The sequence below is a fragment of the Schistocerca serialis genome, chromosome 5 (genome assembly GCF_023864345.2).
Source record: "Schistocerca serialis cubense isolate TAMUIC-IGC-003099 chromosome 5, iqSchSeri2.2, whole genome shotgun sequence".
NCBI classification, from domain to species: Eukaryota; Metazoa; Arthropoda; class Insecta; order Orthoptera; family Acrididae; genus Schistocerca; species Schistocerca serialis.
In genome coordinates, this window is record NC_064642.1 from 19435465 (window position 1) to 19456477 (window position 21013).

Sequence of the window (21013 nt, forward strand, 5' to 3'; positions counted from 1 at the left end):
GGAATAATCGGAAGTCTACACATCTTAGGCATTTTACTTCGTACTTTTTACAATGGCAAAAGAAAGTTTTAGAACCTTATTAGGTTTTTCTGAACAAACGAGGTGTTTCTACAAATGGAAGTGGGTATACAAGAAAAGGCAATATTCAATGCGGTAATATCGCTTTGAAGAGATGATATAATGGTCTTTCATGTTGGCATCCCTGAGCGAACGAAGACAAAATGGTGTACAGTGCTGTTATGTGAATGTGTGTTGGAATTGTTGCTATTTCTTTTGTAGTGAAAGTACATGGTGGATCTGTGATGAGTTACATGCACTTCAAGATACATTTTATACTAATGCTTGAAGTAATTACCTGGAGTTTTCGTTTAAATGTGTTACCAAGTGCATTATATTAATTGTTGGCGCTGGATTAGGAAGTAACAACTGTTAGTATGGGATTAAAACCACATTGTATAACAACTTTGTCTGTGTTCCTTAGAGTGGCTGTTCTGGAATTATACTATCATAGAACAATAAAAATTTGCTAATTTCTGTAGGAACATTAATCCCAGACTTTACATAATAATTGCGACTCTAGGAAGGTCGTTCTTGGGCATTATCGTACCTTACCATGAACTAAAAATACTAAGTATATTCATTTCCCAGTTCTATATGCGAAGGGTTATTTGTGTTGGTTGTATTTAGTTATTTATTTTGTAATTCAGTTGGGCATGTTCATCAGTATTATCATCTTATAGAATACGTCACACACCGGTACACAAGGAAGAAAATAAAATCGCCAGAACTATTTATCATATGATGACGGGGGGGGGGAAAATCGACAGAATGGAAGTACGATAAAATAGTAACATGTAATATAGTGTGACATTTTAGTTATTCAAGTTTTAATGGCGACGTGTGAAGACGAAACAGGCGACTGGACTAAACCTTTAGTGCAAAGGGAGAAGGTATGTTTTAACATTGGCCAAGGAAAGGTATTTTCATTCCGCCAGTCGCTGAAATAATGGGAAAATCTATCAGAGTGAAGCCATCCTACCCTTAGGTGAGATAAACATAAACAACGCTTGGACTTTCTGAGGCTGTATGACGGTTTACTGCAGAAATGAGAAGTCAAGCAAGCACACAGTAAAAAAGTCTTGTATACATAGCTGACTTCATTCCCTTTGGGGAAGGGTGGATTATTTTTATTTATTTTTTTTTCTGCGTAAGAACAACATGTACGAAAAACGAGGTGTGCGAAATCTGAACCCTAAAACAGTGAAGGGGAGAAAATGTTAAATTACTAAACCATAGTAAATTTTACTATTCCATATTTTTAAGTATAGTTATAAGGTCTCCATTGGTACGTCATATACAAAATAAGTACACAACGCCCTGTTTTTCACCCGCTACTAACAATACGGTTCTAGATTGTGGGGAGCTGCGAATTGTACGATAGGCCTACCATCAGCAATCATAGATTTTGCGAGGGTTTAGTAACCTATAAAAACAGATTAAAGTCGAACGAAATTGGCCGTAGATTGATGTAGAAGCAGAGTACCAGCAACATCCAGTAAAATGGTAGACGATCGGTAACCTGCCTGCATCGGCCGTCCGAAGACTCACCGTTGCTTTTGTATCGTATGTGACCATTTTCATTTCTGTTGCGACATACCTGTACTTTAAACATTACATTTTTTTGTTGTTAAAACACATTACGTGTTTTGTTCTGTGACATTGTTTATTTCAGTGTCGTTATCGATCAGCGAAGGAAACAATATACCCTAAATTTTTCATTTCTTTTCTCCATTCGTCGTGTAAGCAATGGCCTGTAGTTCCCAGCATGATGCCCAAGTTTGGTTTCTGGGTATGTTATGTCGACTCTTGTTAGGTAGGTACTACTTTCTTGAATGTTAATTTACACGGCGTATGGTTTGTGTTCCCAGCCTAATATCGAGTCAAACGGTAACGCCTATACAGGAGAAAATCCATGTGATTTGAAATGAAATGTTTGGAACATAAAGAAAAAAAATTTTTCCTAGTGTAGTCATTACAATGTTTTACCAAGATTCGTCAGTGAAAAGGTACGGTATTATTATAGTTTCTAAATTCGTTATTTTTCTGGCCACAGTGTCCGTAATTACTTTGAAGTTGTTAAAAGTACCTTGTTTAATCGTCTTCCTGCATACTGGTCACCATTGTTTCTTCGTCAGTTAATGTTCAGCTTTAGATCGAGGTTGTTGCTGTTGGCGGTACTGGCCTAAGACTACATAATGTCAATTCATTCAAAGATTACTAGTACACTTTAGAGAAGGTATGTTAGTTTTTGTACTAGTTAAGATGAACAAGCTTTACGTCCCGTTTGGCCCACGCAGATCTCACCGTCCATGGAATGTTAAAACCTCACTCAGCCCTCAAAATTCCTTCGGTTACCATTGTCAGTTTGGAGAAAGAAGAAGCGAATGTTCCCCCGAGTTATTTTTGAAGCGATTCTTTTACGTTGTAGAGACAACACACGTTTTTATTCATTGTTATTAACTGCAAGGCCCCTGAAATGTCAAATAAAAATGTCATTCAGACCACGAAAGCATGTGCTGGTAAATGAATTCGGCAAATCGTATGCGCCAAATAATTTACTTGCTGTAACCTGAGCCTGCCAATGGCGTATTGCATTGAAGAAAGATACTTGGCTATATAGTACGTGGCACTGGCAGGCCCTCGTACTGCTGAATCGCAAAAAAAAAAAAAAAAATGGCAACACACATTCAGCCGTATGCGTAGCAATATTCCCATGAAAGGTAACATTTCCTGAAATCGCCTAATATTTGCCGCAATAGATCCGTTGAAGAAAGATACTGCCGATTCCCTTCCGCTGTCCGTGCCTGTTCTCCGTCTCGTAATGAACTCGCCGTCGGCAGGATGATGAACCTTAATCTCCTTTGTCACCAAAAATTGGCACTCATAAATCAAAACCGGTGGCAAGAAAACTGCATTGAACTGAATCACGGGTTGCAACAATTACATGGCATTTCATTTGCTGGTAAAGCAAACTGAAAATACTTGAACGCATAGAAACATACAAGTACCATAACAAGAAGTTCTCAGTCAGTAGTCAGTCCCGTCAACTAAGTGACACATCGTTTCTCAACACAGTTCGCCAAGAACTCAGTGTTGTCGTCTATAAACTTTAACTAAATCTGTTTGAAACATTTCAACTGTTTTACTGTAACGTTATAACGATTTCAACCATTTAAACAGAATGAAACTGTGTACAAGATGACACAGGCCTAAATATTACCGGAATATATAGATGTAATCAGTACGTGAGGGCGGGAGCTTCGTGAGCCCGGATAGCTCAGTCGGTAGAGCATTAGGCTTTTAACCTAAGGGTCCAGGGTTCGAGTCCCTGTTCGGGCGCTATTTTTGTCTGGGTGCAGCAATGCCTTCTGTAAGCACTAAATTGGACATTAGTATGACAACTGTAGATTGTAAATGTATTATTATACATAGAAATTTTGTTAAATAGCCCATGTAGAGCGTATGCGAGAGTGACTATTATGTTTCAAAATGTGGAGCAAGAGCGTAGGGCCCTGTGGCGCAATGGATAACGCGTCTGACTACGGATCAGAAGATTCCAGGTTCGAATCCTGGCAGGGTCGTACATTTTTTATTTTATCGGGTTACTCGAAACGATGTGTGATCAGTCAGATTGTACTATTCTATGCTTGAGTATTTTGTTGTTTTCATGTAGCATCTGTTGTTTCCAAAATTCCTGAAACCGTATGGCGCGCTGTAGTCAGTAGTCATTCAATATGGCTGCGTGGTGTTACTGGAAGCTGATGCTGTAGCCACAGAATCACCAATTAAACCGTCAGGACCCTCCTACATGGACCGTGTAAGAAGCCAATGCTGCTAAAGCATCCTATAATTTTTTACAGTTGCCGACTTTCTTCGCCTTTGTGTGATAATGTTTTCAGTCGGTATTTCATAGCCTAGAGCAGATACTGACAGTATTCGACGAGAGGAGCTGAATATATAGAGTGATCGTCGTCCGTGTGAGTTGTTGGCATATCGGCAGTTTTCTCCAGGTGAAAGAAAACAAATAGCAAAAAAACCAACAACCTAACAAAAACACAATATTGCGGTGTCAGCATGTCCAAGATGTCAACAGAAAAACAGTCCACATGGAAAACGTGACGTTTCAGAGAATACCGATCAGAATGAGATATGTTCATATGTTTGCATGTGTACTAAAGAGAATGCAGTAGCTTTTAACGGAGTGAAGTTTTGCAAAATTAGAAGCACCTATCCCTAGCGTAAGGAATAATCTGTAATGCCGGCTTCACCTTTTACCGTTACAAAGCGACGTTGTGCTTAATAGTAAACATATCTATTGATTCACAGATAGCTCTGTTTGTGTGGGAGATTCGGTTTTAAGATTTACAGGGCCTGACTAAATAAGTGCCACCACCTGCTGTAAAGAAAGCCACGTGTACTTTATTAGCTGGTAAAGCATCCCTTCTTATTATTCTTGAAAGTAAGCAGTTAGTGGTGCATTTTCGAACGTTGTGCTTATTGAAAATTTGCTAACATAAGTAATTTTAATTGCATTTCGGAGTTTGAAGAGAGAGAGAGAGAGAATTCTGCCTCTGTATGAATTGCTCACATTTGTGTACTACTTTTAAAACAGATTAGTTATTTAATGTTCACAATAGCTTACTTGTGTGTTATTGTCATCATAAATAGGACTGTCAGATCCATTGATGTAAACAGATAGCATATTTAGGCAACAAAAAATTGTGTGATATAGTTAGTTATATGACAGCTCTGTTTATTATTATTTCAGGATGAATAAGTGCAGTTATACCTAGAGAGTAAATAAGACAGATGCTGATTTTTATAGATAAAGAAGTAGTTATGATTTAGAACTCTGTTCTAGTTGTGAAAATTAATTCACTAACTTTCTTTTATTATCAACAATTTAGCAGTTCCAGAAATTATTATGTGACAGAAAGAAACACAGTAATGAGAATTTCTTTGGAACACAGGACTTGTGTGAAAATGAAGGGAACATTTATATCATCAAAGTTAGCAGAATTCATCAATTTATTATGTTTTAGAAATAAATTACTTATATGTAGGCTATCTAAATATTTTTTCAAAAGATTTCATATAGTAATTACTTGAGATAATTTTCTTATTACATATAGTGTCAGTGTCTTTTTCTGTGCGATTTGAGAACATCTGGAGAGAGAGGTATGTTGTGTTTGGGAAGGAAACAATGTTAAGTTTTTAAAAAATATGTTGCCAGATTCTTGCTTTTCTTCTTGGCTTAGGAGCAAGTAGTACTCGGTGCCATATATCTTCAGTAGTTTTGGCATAAAGATTACAGGTCACTCTTTGATACTGAATTTGGCATTGAAAACATTTGTTGTGAGAATTTATTATTTTCTGTTCAAGAATATTTCACATTATAATTTACACCAATTTTATGAATGGTTACTTAAAGATCAGGGCAATAGTGTAGCTGCATGGTACAAAATATGTTTCTCAAAGTCATATTGTCACTATAAATATAGCCAATATTACCTTACATGCTGTAGTATATTATCTCCCCTTATTATGTGAGCTACCTACCACCTTTTACACTTTACGGTTATAGACATTCTTCTAGGGAATAGAAGAAAGTGCCAGAAATGAAACTTTTTCTGTTTGTTCTCAAATTTTATTTTACCGTCCGTTGTATGTTTTATTTCACTGGGTAAGTGATCAAATATTTTGGTTGTAGCTCTGCACACTCATTTTTGCACTGAAGATAGCCTTAATGTGGCATAATGAATGTTATTTTTTTCTTCTTGTTTTGTAATTATATACTATTGAACTGCAGAAGACTATTTACAAGAAAGTTCATGAGGGAATAAATATACTTGTGGACCAGTAGTCACAATGTCTGACTCCTTAAATAGATGTCTACAAGGCTATCATGGGCAAGCACTTTATATTATCCTTACAGAAAATAGCAGTGATTGGATGGTTCTACACTTACTAAGTTGTCACATGGTTATTTGAATTGACTTAATCAATTGTTGCATACAACATTTCCATACAATAAAAGTAACAGTGTAACTGTATCTTTGTCAGTCTAATTCAAGAAAAAGTGGAGCACAGTAATAAATTTGAGCACATCACACACGTGATATTTCCTCCACCACAAAGTCTATGTAGCTATATTTTATTTGTGTAAGGTGCAGTCAAATGAAAATTAGCCAGACGTAAAAGCATAAGAAACTGTTTATTATTTCATAAGTAATTGCAGTAACTGAAGTGAGGTGGCGAATGCCTTCATGGAAGAATGTTTGCAGTTGCCACAAAACCACATTAGTATATAGCTGTGCATCCCTTCATCCAATGCAAATTGACGACTTTGAATGTCTTTCTTCAGTGTTCCAGAAATGTGGAGATTGCATGGGGAGGGGTCAGATTTTTATCGAGGTTGTGTAAGGGCTTCCAAGCTAAACTCTACGGCATAGTTGAAACAACCTTGGCAATTTCGGGGGAGGGGGGGGGGGGGGTCGCATTTTGTTGGCAGGTGTTTCAGCATCGCTGCAGAAGTTTCATTGGGAAGCCGTTACATATGCTTCATACAGTTCCAGACTCTCCCCAGGTGCTTGCCATATTTTTGAAGCCCTGAGGAAAGACATTTGTGGCCTTCGATTACCTTCATTTGAAGAAGTGATAGACTAGTGAACCTAACCTTACCTAACCTAACCTAACAGTCATGGTTTCATAGGCAACAAAAAACATTTCCAGATGAAGGTATTGTCTGGCTTGTCTCACAGTGGGTTAAATGTATTAACAGTTATGGTGGTTACTTTTAAAATAATATATAGTTTACTTACTTGTATGGTGAGACAGTATTGATTGTAAAATTATTTTTATCACGAATAATGTGTTTCACCATGTTAAGGGTTCAGTTTTTTTCTAAAAGGAAAGGAAAAGCACTAGCACTAGTGCCTTCTGTTGACGTACCGCCCTACTAGTACAGGAAACATGTTTTTCGTCTGCACTGTAGTTTCGATGTAGCCATTTATTAGACTTTTCACTCACTTGCTCTCCAGGTTCATTCTCTCTAAGTGACACTCCATGCTGTACTTCACCCACTGATTCTTACTATTTTTAGGTACTTTTCTTAACTTTGTCTGTGTCCTGTGTCCCTGCCTCCCCTTTACATTTGCCTTCATACATTAACCCTGGTTTTTATCCTTTTAAGTTAATAAATTTAGTTTTGTTCCAGTGTATCTTGCTCGAAAGTTACAATTGTTCTGACTAACCGCCCTACCAGCCTGTGATATACATTCTTTTGATAATCTTTCATGAGTGTTCATTTGTTTTTGTATGTTTTCTAAATTTAGCACGGCTTACACTGATGCCCCTTAATTTGTTATTTTAGATAATTACATATTTGATTTTTGTTTTCTTTTAGAAAAACCCAAAACACATTATTTGTAATAAAACAACTTTGCAGCTGAGACTGTCTCATTATATAAATGTGAAAACTGGTTGCTGTACTAATATGCCCATCATGGAATGTAATAACATTACGTACTTTTTCCCATCTTTCTTGTTTTCATTTAACTGCTCCTTAAATGATTTAAAATATTCTGAACATTAACATGTGGATGAAAAATGTGTGTAATACGTCATGTGACACCTGTGGACTCAGAGTACAGAAGATTCAATGAATAATTTTTCCTTTCCTCCTGTTTCTTCTCTATGTTGTCTGAATTTTTCGTAGATTACTCCATGGAAATCATACATTGATGGATTAAGGCCATAGTATGGACCAGCCCCACTCCACCCCATCCAAACGCCCCCCCCCCCTCCCCTCCAAATTCTATGCTCATTTAATGTGACATTAACATTTAAATCATCACACACAAATACAAATATAATTGCATTGTCATAACTCTGGAGACAGGGAGGGATTGTGTGTATCAGTATTGGATGGAGCCTTGAATGAGGGAAATTAATATTAGGAAAGATGAGGAACGTTATGCAGTTTTCTGTCTTTTGAATTTGCATAGGTGTACTAATCGTTCATCTCTAGATGAGTGGTTGCCTATCCTCTTTTGTTTTTTCTTTGTACTTGAAATTGCACTATTGTAAATATTAATGAAATCTATTTGTCAGTATAATCATAAAACCGCATCATGTAGAGAAAATTATGGTGTAAAGATTTGATGTAAGTTAATATGGGTGTGTGTAATATTATTCTTGTAAACAAAACACTGTTACATTTCAGCAGATGCTGTTCTAGGAGCCAAATAATCTCAGACATTTAAAACAGAATACGTTACATAGTTTTTCTTTTTTAATAAACATTGACATCTCTTTTTACAGATGCCTTATGGTAAAGGTGCTGAGATCTGTTAACAGTTTATGCAAAACATTTTGAATTCTTCATCAGGCTAACTCATGACAAAGGTTAGTTTGTAATATTATGCTGTTATAAAGCAAAATATTGCTGAATGTTGACACTCATGTCATATTATATATGGTGAATTGTTCACTATTTGCAGGCAGTTGCCGTGTCTGCTGGGCCTTACATCTGTAGGCTGACACATTGTTTGAGTAAGAGATGGATCTGGCAAGAAGTGCTCCACCACAAACTGGAAGAACACAACAGGGTAATGGTTTCTACCTTTATTAAATATTCAGTTTTGACTTCCATAATCAATAGGTCGAAAATTCATTTTATATGGATGAAAGAGCGCTTACAGCCTGCCAAAGCTAACGACTCATGTGGTGAATGATGTTAACTGAGTATGACAGATTCTTACTTGGTTGTTGGTGGTGAATGAGAATGCTCATTTGTAATTTTCTGTGGTTCATAAATAAAATTAACAGGTATTTTGTTCTATGAAGTTACAATTTGAATATATTGTCACAGTTTTTAGCAAAATTGGAAATAAAAAAATACAATTAGGTCATAGTAATGATGAAAATACAGCTCGAGCCTCACTGTACATCGATCTATTTTGGCAATCGTATTACCATGTTGAGTTTCATTGGCTGTGCCAGCTTGCAAGCACACTGGCACATTTGAAATTAACCTAGTCCTCTACCTGCTACAGGTTGGTCTTGTCACCCCATTTTTATTTATTTATTTATTTATTTTTCCCCCAACAAATAAGTACGAAAATCAGATAACTAGATATGCAAAAGTTATTCTGGCTCTCACCATGTAATGTAATGAATTCATATCTTCTGCCAAAAGAAGTCAGTAGATTCAGTAATTCTCCTTAGCTACTATATACTATCATCCGATTGGCTATGACAATTTTCAGCAAATTGTCGACATTGGCACACAATCCTAGAGCCATCGACACAGCAATTGCACTTTAGCCTTTTATGTAGGCTGTATTTACTTTTATATCTTCCGAACTGTGTACAGGTTGTTTCCAGAGGAAATGGACCTAAGTTTAGAGTGATAATATGGACTAAGGCTTGTGACCCAAAGTGCATTGTACTCAATTGCCTAATGACTTTTATGTCAATTTTTTGAGAACAACAGTTATTTTTGCTGCATGGCTATTGAAGAACAATTTTCATGCACTTCATTTGTGAAGTGATAAAGCACCTGATGTCAAGCAAGTCAGCAGGAGTTAGTGATATATGAGGGTACTTCAAAAAGTAAGTTACATATTATTATAGCACACCAAATAACTTTTATTGAAAGCTGCTCTACACATCAAAGTGACACAGATATGTGACATTATTTTTTGTCATAGCCGTAAAGTCTCTGGAAGCAATGGTTGGAACATTTAACCAGTCATTCAATTCCTTGGCTGGAGAAATCCACTTCTTGGTCACAGAGCAGCGTCACTCATGGCTGTGCAGCATTGGTCAAATTGTTGACAACAGTTCTCTATGGCTGGACATGACATTGCATTTGGTCCATATACTACCAGAATTTCATAGTGAATCTCTGTGCAATTTAGCTGTTTTGTTCTGTCCTGCATACTTCAGCTTTGGAGTACACTTTCAATTGCCATGCCATTTCATTCACTCCCAGAGATGCAGTTGGTATCCACACTGCAGCAGAACTGCGTGTAAGGGAACACATGCTCTATTCTGACAATGCACCACTGTTGTGCAGTAGTCTTAACATGGGACGACATGCATAACTTGCTTTGTGAAGTCCCTATGTATCTTGTAGTACATACGTCAAAAAAGGTTTTGCATCCCCCCGGTTCCCAGAACTTCTGAAGATAATCATTGACTGTGGGTATTGTTTCACAGACACAGTCCCTACTAAACCCGCCCAAAGATGTAAACAACCATGCATGAGCAGCACCTGTTAGATTTGGGGGGGGGGGGGGGGGCATCCAACGGCCGATTGGTTCCAGTCATTCCACCAGAAAGGAGGTACACAGCTCGTGTTGCCTGTAGTTAAACCATGCCTAGACTGTCAATACCATGGTTTGATTGCGTCCGCATTCTTTCTTTGTGCCAGGAAGGGCTCTCAACAAGGGAAGTGTCCAGGCATCTTGGAGTGAACCAAAGCGATGTTGTTCAGACATGGAGGAAATACAGAGAGACAGGAACTGTCGATGACGTGCCTTGCTCAGGCCGCCCAAGGGCTGCTATTGCAGTGGATGACTGATACCTATGGATTATGGCTCGTAGGAACCCTGACAGCAACGCCGCCATGTTGAATAATGATTTTCATGCAGCCACAGGACATTGGGTTAAGACTCAAACTGTGCGCAACTTCACTCCCGACATCCATGGTGAGGTCCATCTTTGCAACCACGACACCACACAGTGTGATACAGGTGGGCTCAACAACGTGCCGAATGGACCACTCAGTATTGGCATAATGTTCTCTTTACCGATTTTGAGTGTCGCATATGCCTTCAACCAGACAATTGTCTGAGACGTGTTTGGAGGTAACCCGGTCAGGCTGAATGCCTTAGACACACTGTCCAGCGAGTGCAGCTGTTCTGGGGTGGCATTATGCGGGGCCGACATACGTCACTGATGGTCATGGATGGCACCGTAACAGCTGTACAGTATGTGAATGCCATCCTCTGACTGATAGTGCAACCTTATCAGCAGCATATTGGCGAGGCATTCGTCTTCGTGAATGACAATTTGCACCCTATTGTGCACATCTTGTGAAGGACTTCGTTCAGGATAACGACATCGTTGACTTGAGTGGCCAGCATGTTCTCCAGACATGAACCCTAATGAACATGGCTGGGATAGATTGACAAGGGCTGTTTATGTACAACATGACCCACCTACTACTCTGAGGGATCTACGCCAAATAGCTGTTGAGGAGTAGGACAATGTAGACCAACAGTGCCTCGATGAACTTGTGGATAGTATGCCACGGTGCATACAGGCATGCATCAATGCAAGTTGATGTGCTATTGGGTATTAGAGGTACCGGTGTGTACAGCAATCTGGACCACCACCTCTTAAGTTCTCGCTGTATGGTGGTACAACACGCAGTGTGTGGTTTTCATGAACAGTAAAAAGGGCAGAAATGATGTTTATGTTGACCTCTATTCCAATTTTCTGTACAGGTTCCAGAACTCTTGGAACCGAGGTGATGAAAATCTTTTTTTGATGTGTGTAATTAGAAAGTATTGAGTCAATGCCAAAAATCTGTGAGACAGGTGACTTATCACCAGATTTCCAGAAAAACATTGTCATCACAATAGTGAAGAAAGAAGTTGTTGTTGTTCAGTATGAAAACATCTAACTAGCCATGCCTGTAAACAACTAACCAAAATAATGTACAAAAGAATTGATATGTAGTAAAATTGTAGGCATATTGGATTCGGATCAAATTGATTTCAAGAAAGGAAAACATACTACAGAACCATTGTGATATTCTGCTTAGTAATTTGAAGCAAATAAGAAAATAAATAAATAAATAAATCAAATCATCTAAACTAGTGGCAGTAATAAAAGTGGAAGGTTAACAGAGGCAATTTTGCATTGCGAAATATGAGAGACAGAATTGCAGCTTGTAGACTGAATTAGTTGTGAAGTATTATGGCCTGAAATTGAGTGCAGTGGGAAAGGGACCTTCAAGCAAACAGGACACCATGGAGGGAATGCATATGGATATTTACTACTGTTGAAACTTATGTCAGTGACAACAGTATGTGAGTAGCACATGAACTAGATGAAACTGCGCTCCTCTGCCTTCCATTGGAAGCTGGAGTACCTGGCATGGTGTACACCACATTCCTCCCCCCTCCCCCCCCCCCCCCCTCCACCCTCCACCCAAAAGCTCTGCACTCTTGCTGTGTACATTGATGGCATTTACCAATGGTGGAGATGCAGGGGGGGGGGGGGGGGGGGGGAGGTTAGTGTTGGACACAGGCACCGACTAAGACAGAAGCTGTTATAGCGGTTGATGGCAGAGCCCCATCTGCACCCCACTCCCCAGCATGCACCTTGCGAGGGACTGCGAGAATCAGCCGGAAAATCGGACACAGCGTGCACAACTGCGCACAAGGACTGCGAAGCTGCCACTGAAGCATCTGCGACTGGTGACAGACCCTCCAGATTGTCCAGGGATGTGAATGGCTGCAGTGGCGATGTTGGAGGCTCCACATCAATATCCTGGGTGCCTCATCGTAAAGTGGAGGTTGTGACAAGTTTGAGGAAGACAAGGATGGCTGGTGTCACAGAATCACACAGCTGAGGGAAACATGTCAGATTCTGATGCCCCCAGTGCAGCCCAGTCAGTCCTTGACAGCGTAAGAGGATCTTTCGAAAACAGTTGTTACGGCACTCTGTTCCCAACAATGATCCTTACTGGAAATCAGAACAACACTTTGTCTTGAGGCTGTAGCACAGTGTAGGACATTGGTGGAGGGCGCATGAGATCCAGTGGAGTGCAGTTCTGACATCCACGAAGTTCTACCGGTGTATAATGACAGAATCATTGAAGTGGAAGGAACACAGCTTGTCCCGCTGAGCCTTTAAGTTTTGTATGAAACATTCAGCCTCCCCATAGTACTGCAGATATAATGGAGCAGTAGCAACTTTCTGAATACTCTTAACTTCACAGAAATGCTGAAAGTTTAATGAAGTAAATTGGGGACCATTGTCTGATATTACGACCTCTGAGGTAAGGGCCATCACAGTACTGGTGGTCATGTTGGACCGCATGGAAACCACAAAAGGAATTTTGCTGGATGCATCAATAACGACTGGCCAACAACAATTCTACTAAGGTCCAGCAATATCATCATGCAGTCGTTGATGAGGACAGCACTGTCTTGGCAGTCAAGAGAATCACTGCAGAGGAGCGGATTGATGTGCAGCACGTGCCATGCAGTTAGCGGTCAATGGTTCAACCTGTGTATCCATGCCAAACCACGTACAGTGGCTAGCAGCACTTACATCATGCAGTACTGGCACTACATTTGTGCTCAGATGTCAGTTTATGCTGCAAGCAGTGATGCCTACTGGCCACTGTACAAGCTATCAACTGCCATGTACTGTGTGTCCAAAACAGACCGAAAGCTTACAGGATTTGTGAAATTGAAATTGATATTTTCATGTCTAATAATGGTGCTTGTTCCTACCGGTTCCATATCAGTTCTCATTGAGAATTCAAACTTGTTGTCATTGCTGTAGTTAAGTGAATAAAAAGTAATAACATTCATTTCTATAAAGATATAAAAAAATTGGCTTGTGGCAGGACTTGTACCCAGTACCTTCTGCGTTCCAGCCTAAGAACTTGACCATTATGGTGTGGTTTGAAAATCTACATTGTTGGTTTAAAAAATCTACATTGTTACTGCCGCTTTCGTCATCTAGTGGATCACAGGAATTTCTTTTATGTTGATTGTTTGCAAACGAGGGTCCATCAGAGTAAATGATTGCTGGGTATGATGTAATACCTGGAACCCTAACATACACAACCACATATGTGGTTTCAAAAAGTCAGTCCTGATCCTGGCGACCCCTCCTTGTAAGGGGAATAGTACCTGAAGTTCCTACAGTAAGTAACAGTCGGGATTACTATTTCAAAGTAAATCTGAAAAAGGGGAAAGCAGTTTCAAAGCACTGTCAGATAGAAAAAAGTTGAATTGAAAGTCAACTCTTTTTGCCAGGAGTCTCTGGTGGTTTCCCAGGATTATCTTTGCAGAAATTCTGAATTCTTTTCACGGAGCTGGAGTTTTCTCATGCATGCATCATCGTTTGTCTGATAATCTAAGAGAGGAAGTGGTGCAGCTCTTTATTTTTGCTCTCGTGCTTGCAATACTCAGTGGCATTGTTAATTATTGTTGTAGCTCCACTCTGTAAAATACTACCTCTTACCCTTCTCCGAGGAGTGGGAAGAGTATCTAGCATTGCCCGTGACCAATCAGAAACTGCTTCATCACTCATAAAGAGACATGTTAAATTGTGATGCAGCACAACACACAACAACAGTTACTTTGCAGTGGCTAAATACGCAGTGTTCTGCATTAGGTAACTCAGGTTGGCAGCAACCAGTCACAAAACGTGAATGGGTCAAAGTGGACTGCCTCCTGCCGATCTAGAAGTAGGGAGCATTTGTTCACCTCTTTGTAAACAAGACTTTAGTGCCTACAGTAGAATGCATGAAAAGGGTAGAGAAATTAAAACTACTGATGATGCCTGACACGAATAGGCGAAACATCTTTGATTAGGAACGAAATAAGCATTAAATTGCAAAATTTAGTGTTTTCTTATCTAAATGATAAACATAATTGAAGTAGCAACTGAAGAAGAACTGGCTGCATATATTAACAGTATTATAGGTTTGTTTATAAATAAATAAATCTTCTGCTACCAGTCACGATTTTCTTTATTTTACTATTTGCACGACGCGTTTCGAGAAATAATTCCCATTTTCAAGTGCGTTTTTATGATGTGTGTTAAGCCATTTCTTTTGATGTTGTCAGTGTGTGTGAGATGGCTTCACTTTGTTGACTTTTACTGTAATACATAAGAAACGCGATTTTTAGTTGGGTGTCAATATTTTCTGTGAGGTTAGTAGCTAAAGTTTGAGAACAATTTGTACTTACAATTTTCTAATGGTCCATTTGTGTAGAGAGTCACACACACTTAACATCACACACAACTTGTACATTTTACACATCGAAAATATCTGATATAAACAAAACAGTTACAAAGATCTTCTTATAGGTAGTTCACAGAGATAACATTATATGTCTTCCACAGATTATGATATGCTTTTGTACAGAGGTTAATTTATCTTTACATTCATGAGCCAAATTGTAAAGATAAATTAACCTCTGTACAAAAGCATATCATAATCTGTGGAAGACATATAATGTTATCTCTGTGAACTACCTATAAGAAGATCTTTGTAACTGTTTTGTTTATATCAGATATTTTCGATGTGTAAAATGTACAAGTTGTGTGTGATGTTAAGTGTGTGTGACTCTCTACACAAATGGACCATTAGAAAATTGTAAGTACAAATTGTTCTCAAACTTTAGCCACTAACCTCACAGAAAATATTGACACCCAACTAAAAATCGCGTTTCTTATGTATTACAGTAAAAGTCAACAAAGTGAAGCCATCTCACACACACTGACAACATCAAAAGAAATGGCTTAACACACATCATAAAAACGCACTTGAAAATGGGAATTATTTCTCGAAACGCGTCGTGCAAATAGTAAAATAAAGAAAATCGTGACTGGTAGCAGAAGATTTATTTATTTATAAACAAACCTATTGTATCTACAGTCGCAGGCTTTCAAAAACCATTTATAATGGAGCAAATCAGATTAACAGTATTATTTTGGTTTCATTTTCTGTGTAGGAAATTAAAAATTCATAATTATTCTTTGCTGAAGGGTGTGCTGTGAATCAAAGGTCATGGTAGACAAAAAACTAGAAAACTAAAAACAGTTTATTTCCCTTTTTATTTCTTCCAGTGAAATGCTTGTTGTGTTATAATGCCATTAAGTAATTACTGTATATGAAGAGACCAGGAATAAAAGAGCTAAGTCCATCTCTTTTTAATTTTTTGAGTTTTTACCAGTATATGAAAGTACAGTAACAGACCCTATATTTCCTGCTATAATAAATGGGAATAAATTAGCTGCCATACTGTAAATGAGCTTTGAAAAGAAGCTGTACAGGGAAAGAAAGAGCTCAGTCCACATGAAACTGGAAAGAGGGTTAGTACATAAAGTGCTGAACTTAATGGAATCTGTAGTTTTGCAGAATGCTTATTTATATAGTTTCATTTCTGTACTTACAGTACAGTGTAGAAGGCATAGGGCAGATGAATGTGAAGCAAGATTTGACAATGCAGTCCACAAGAATGGAATATTACAGAATTTGAAACAGCTGCTAGTATGACTTTCTTAGAAGTAGATACCTTAGGGGTTGCGAAGCAACTCAAATCGCTTGATACAGGCAAGTCTTCAGGTCCAGATTGTATACCGATTAGGTTCCTTTCAGATTACGCTGATTCAATAGCTCCCTACTTAGCAATCATATATAACCGCTCGCTCACCGATAGATCTGTACCTACAGATTGGAAAATTGCCCAGGTCGCACCAGTGTTTAAGAAGGGTAGTGGGAGTAATCCATCGAACTACAGAACTATATCATTGACGTCGGTTTTCAGTAGGGTTTTGGAGCATATACTGTATTCAGACATTATGAATCACCTCGAAGGGAATGATCTATTGACACGTAATCAGCATGGTTTCAGAAAACATCGTTCTTGTGCAACGCAGCTAGCTATTTATTCGCACGAAGTAATGGCCGCTATCGACAGGGGATCTCAAGTTGATTCCGTATTTCTAGATTTCCGGAAAGCTTTTGACGCCGTTCCTCACAAGCAACTTCTAATCAAGCTGCGGGCCTATGGGGTATCGTCTCAGTTGTGCGACTGGATTCGTGATTTCCTGTCAGGAAGGTTGCAGTTCATAGTAATAGACGGCAAATCATCGAGTAAAACTGAAGTGATATTAGGTGTTCACCAGGGAAGCGTCCTTGGACCTCTGCTGTTCCTGATCTATATAAATGACCTGGGTGACAATCTGAGCACAATCTGAACAGTTCTCTTAGGTTGTTCGCAGATGATGCTGTAATTTACCGTCTAGTAAGGTCATCCGAAGACCAGTATCAGTTGCAAAGCGATTCAGAAAAGATTGCTGTATGGTGTGGCAGGTGGCAGTTGACGCTAAATAACGAAAAGTGTGAGGTGATCCGCATGAGTTCCAAAAGAAATCCGTTGGAATTCAATTACTCGATAAATAGTACAATTCTCAAGGCTGTCATTCAACTAAGTACCTGGGTGTCAAAATCACGAACAACTTCAGTTGGAAAGACCACATAGATAATAGTGTGGGGAAGGCGAACCAAAGGTTGCGTTTCATTGGCAGGACACTTAGAAGATGCAACAAGTCCACTAAAGAGACAGCTTACACTATACTCTTTCGTCCTCTGTTAGAATATTGCTGCGCGGTGTGGGATCCTTACCAGGTGGGATTGACGGAGGACATCGAAAGGATGCAAAAAAGGGCAGCTCGTTTTGTATTATCATGTAATAGGGGAGGGAGTGTGGCAGATATGATACGCGAGTTGGGATGGAAGTCATTAAAGCAAAGACATTTTTCGTCGCTGCGAGATCTATTTACGAAATTTCAGTCACCAACTTGTTCTTCTGAATGTGAAAATATTTTGTTGAGCTCAACCTACATAGGTGGGAATGAACATCAAAATAAAATAAGAGAAATCAGAGCTCGAACAGAAAGGTTTAGGTGTTCGTTTTTCCCGCGCGCTGTTCGGGAGTGGAATGGTAGAGATATAGTATGATTGTGGTTCAATGAACCTTCTGCCAAGCACTTATATGTGAATTGGAGAGTAATCATGTAGATGTAGATGTACAGAGTTCGAGCACAATTATGGGATGGAATGAAAGAAATTGCAGTTCTTCATAAGGCATTTGTCGCAATGCATGGCATATCAAAAAGAAAAATTCAGTATTTAGTGCCTAGTCTTCGAGCTACCAGGAATGACCCTATTGATAAGAGAGGGAAATATGGGCACAGGTCCTGGAAATTAAGCAACATATTGCCTCCTTTATGGAATACACAGTTATTATGGGTTAAAAGATACAACTTAAGTATACTTTCTGAGGAACTGGATGTAAATACTATGTTCAATTTATTCAATACTTAACTCGTAAGACATCTTATGAAACATAGAGAGACGTATTTCATATGAACTTCAGTATTTCCTTTTGGTATCCTTATACAGATGCATGTAGCACCTGTGACAAATATGCAGGCAAAGTGAAATACCTAGAATTCGATAAACAACAGTGTGTTGAAGTAGCAGAAATAAGAAATATTGAGTCTTGGTTGAAAAATTTGAAAACTTCAAATGATTTTCACAGATTTGCAAGCCACCGTGTTTTATTAGAGGAAGGAAAAAAAGCTAAGAAGGAAAGCTAAGAGAACTTTGAAAAGGAAGCCATATGTATGGATTTTGGGAAGAATATGCCTGTGCCTGACATCATAACTAAAATTGTGTGTTATAAACGTCAATTATTTATGTAAGCTTTAAACATCCATTGTTCATCAAATGCAGTGTGCATTTTTTCCTTTATCCTGAATGTGTTGTCAGAAAAAGTAGTGATGACATTTGTTCAATGATCCATACATTTTGTTACAATTACCTCCACATGCCCACAAAAAATCTTGATATATTTTGAGTCACATTCCAGCCAAAACAAGAACTACACCCACATTTGATTTTTGCTCAGCTTGCTTATACTAGGGAGAAGATTTAACAATATCAGAGTAACGTTAGCAATAAGAGGACATTCTTCTTTGGAATGTAATAAAACATGGCACTTACAAACCAGAAAACTCACACAGAAGCCCCCAAAGATTGGATAAAGTGTTTGTAACAGATTGGTCAGATTTTGTTGAAGCTATATATGGAACTTTTTGCCAGTTGACTGCATTCCTGAAGCCCTTTTTAAAAGCAGAAGGGTCCCTTTTCTGGATGTATAGTTAGAGAGCTCATCATAGACAGATATCACCCAAGACTTGTCAAGTTCAGAATGACTTATGATGGAGCTTGGGAGACTGCTGCTTTTAAATTGGCTCATCCAGCTGAAGGACCGAGTGGACTAGAGTTTGTCTTGCCTGAGTTTCTTTGTACCGGTAAGATCGTGTGATATCTCCAAACCCTACTTCCTTTTTGTTACAATATAGTTTTAAATTCTAGATTGTTATACATTATATTTTCGGTCCTACTGCCCATCTCTCATGACAAATACCAGGATCTGCTTATTTTGAAACATTTTTGATAGAAGCACAAAAATATTATGACTGTCTTTCTATTGGGTGAAGTTCACAGAATAGGCAATCTTGTGCTGTTTTTTAAGTATAATTTGATTCTTACTTCAAGTAATGAAGGAAAATGAAATGATACTTTGAATTTATGGACTGAGCCTCTTCTTTAATGGAATAAGTTATTCCTACTAACTTTTTAACATGTAGCATCAAGAGTCTGAATAAATATTCAATAATATTGTTATATACCGGGTGATCAAAAAGTCAGTATAAATTTGAAAATGTAATAAACCACAGAATATTGTAGATAGAAAGGTAAAAATTGACACACATGCTTGGAATGACATGGGGTTTTATTAGAACAAAAATGAAAATAAATATAAAAAAAAATCACAAAATGTCCGACAGATGGCGCTGGACAGCAAAACATCAGTGACTGCTACCGCGATGGGTGAGAGGTACGCCGATATGTTACAGAATCGCATCATCCCCAGCCTGGCTGATAAACACCCGCTGGAACGTACGATGTTTATGCAGAATGGCGCTCCACCCCATATTGCTAGACGCGCGAAAGATCTCTTGCACGCGTCGTTTGGTGATGCTCGTGTGCTCAGCCACCACTTTCGTCATGCTTGGCCTCCCAGGTCCATGCAATTATTTGCTTTGGGGTTACCTGAAGTTGCAAGTGTATCGTGATCGACCGACATCTCTAGGGATGCTGAAAGACAACATCCGATGCCAATGCCTCACCATAACTCTGGACATGCTTTGCAGTGCTGTTCACAACATTATTCCTTGACTACAGCTATTGTTGAGGAATGATGGTGGACATATTGAGCATTTCCTGTGAAGAACATCATCTTTGCTTTGTCTTACTTTGTTATGCTAATTATTGCTATTCTGGTCAGATGAAGTGCCATCTGTTGGACATTTTTTGAACTTTTGTATCTTTTTGGTTCTAATAAAACCCCATGTCATTCCAAGCATGTGTGTCAATCTGTACCTCTCTATCTACATTATTCCGTGATTTATTCAGTTTTCAAATTTATACTGACTTTTTGATCACCCGGTATTTACAGAATAATATGTAAAGTTTGTAATTTTGCAAAATAAGTGTAAATGTTACAGAATTGTAAGATTGAAAAAAGATTTAAATAGAAATATTGTTTTGTAAAAATGTATAAAACTGGGCATAGCTCTTTTTTTTCCTTGACTCTTCATATCTCTGTGGTAGACAACATAAATGTTTCCAAAGTACACTGGTTACATTGTAACCAGTTGTTATAAAAGCACTTTCTCCCATGAAAATTACCTATATTAATCTTTGAGCGTTTTTCGTAACACAAGCAGGCATGCAACGCACTTTGTAAACGTGAAGGAATAGCTGTCTTTGTATTACCAAGGTAAACATATATTACCAAAATTACAGTTTAATCTTAGTTTAATTAAACAACAGTAACATTGTATGAGCTGAATTACTGTTTAATTAAATAATAGTGAAGTAAACCTTCCATTTTATCACTCTGTTGCCGCAAACAAGTGTTACCCCACAGTAATGACCCATTCAAAACATTAAACAGTGCAGTTGCACCAGATCCCAGCCAACCGCTTACTTGATAATCAATGATGTCATAGGTGACTATCTCATTGTCAGATTGTGCTGCTAGCTCAGAAT

The 21013-nt window shown here is 38.5% G+C and overlaps 1 protein-coding gene and 2 non-coding genes across 3 annotated transcripts in view; all 3 read left to right on the forward strand.

Annotated features, from left to right (window-relative positions):
* The first annotated feature begins 3326 nt into the window (after positions 1–3326).
* On the forward strand, positions 3327–3399 carry Trnak-uuu (transfer RNA lysine (anticodon UUU)). The gene has a single exon. It is a non-coding gene; the product is annotated as a tRNA-Lys (tRNA).
* Positions 3400–3568: 169 nt separating this feature from the next.
* Positions 3569–3641, forward strand: Trnar-acg (transfer RNA arginine (anticodon ACG)). The gene has a single exon. It is a non-coding gene; the product is annotated as a tRNA-Arg (tRNA).
* Positions 3642–3777: 136 nt separating this feature from the next.
* Positions 3778–21013, forward strand: part of LOC126480693 (uncharacterized) — a 128394-nt gene continuing 111158 nt past the window's right edge. The window contains exons 1-3 of the mRNA XM_050103931.1: positions 3778–3877; positions 8383–8466; positions 8562–8669. Of these exons, the coding sequence (XP_049959888.1) occupies positions 8621–8669 (49 nt within the window). The 5' untranslated portion in view covers positions 3778–3877; positions 8383–8466; positions 8562–8620. The remainder of the gene's footprint in view (positions 3878–8382; positions 8467–8561; positions 8670–21013) is intronic.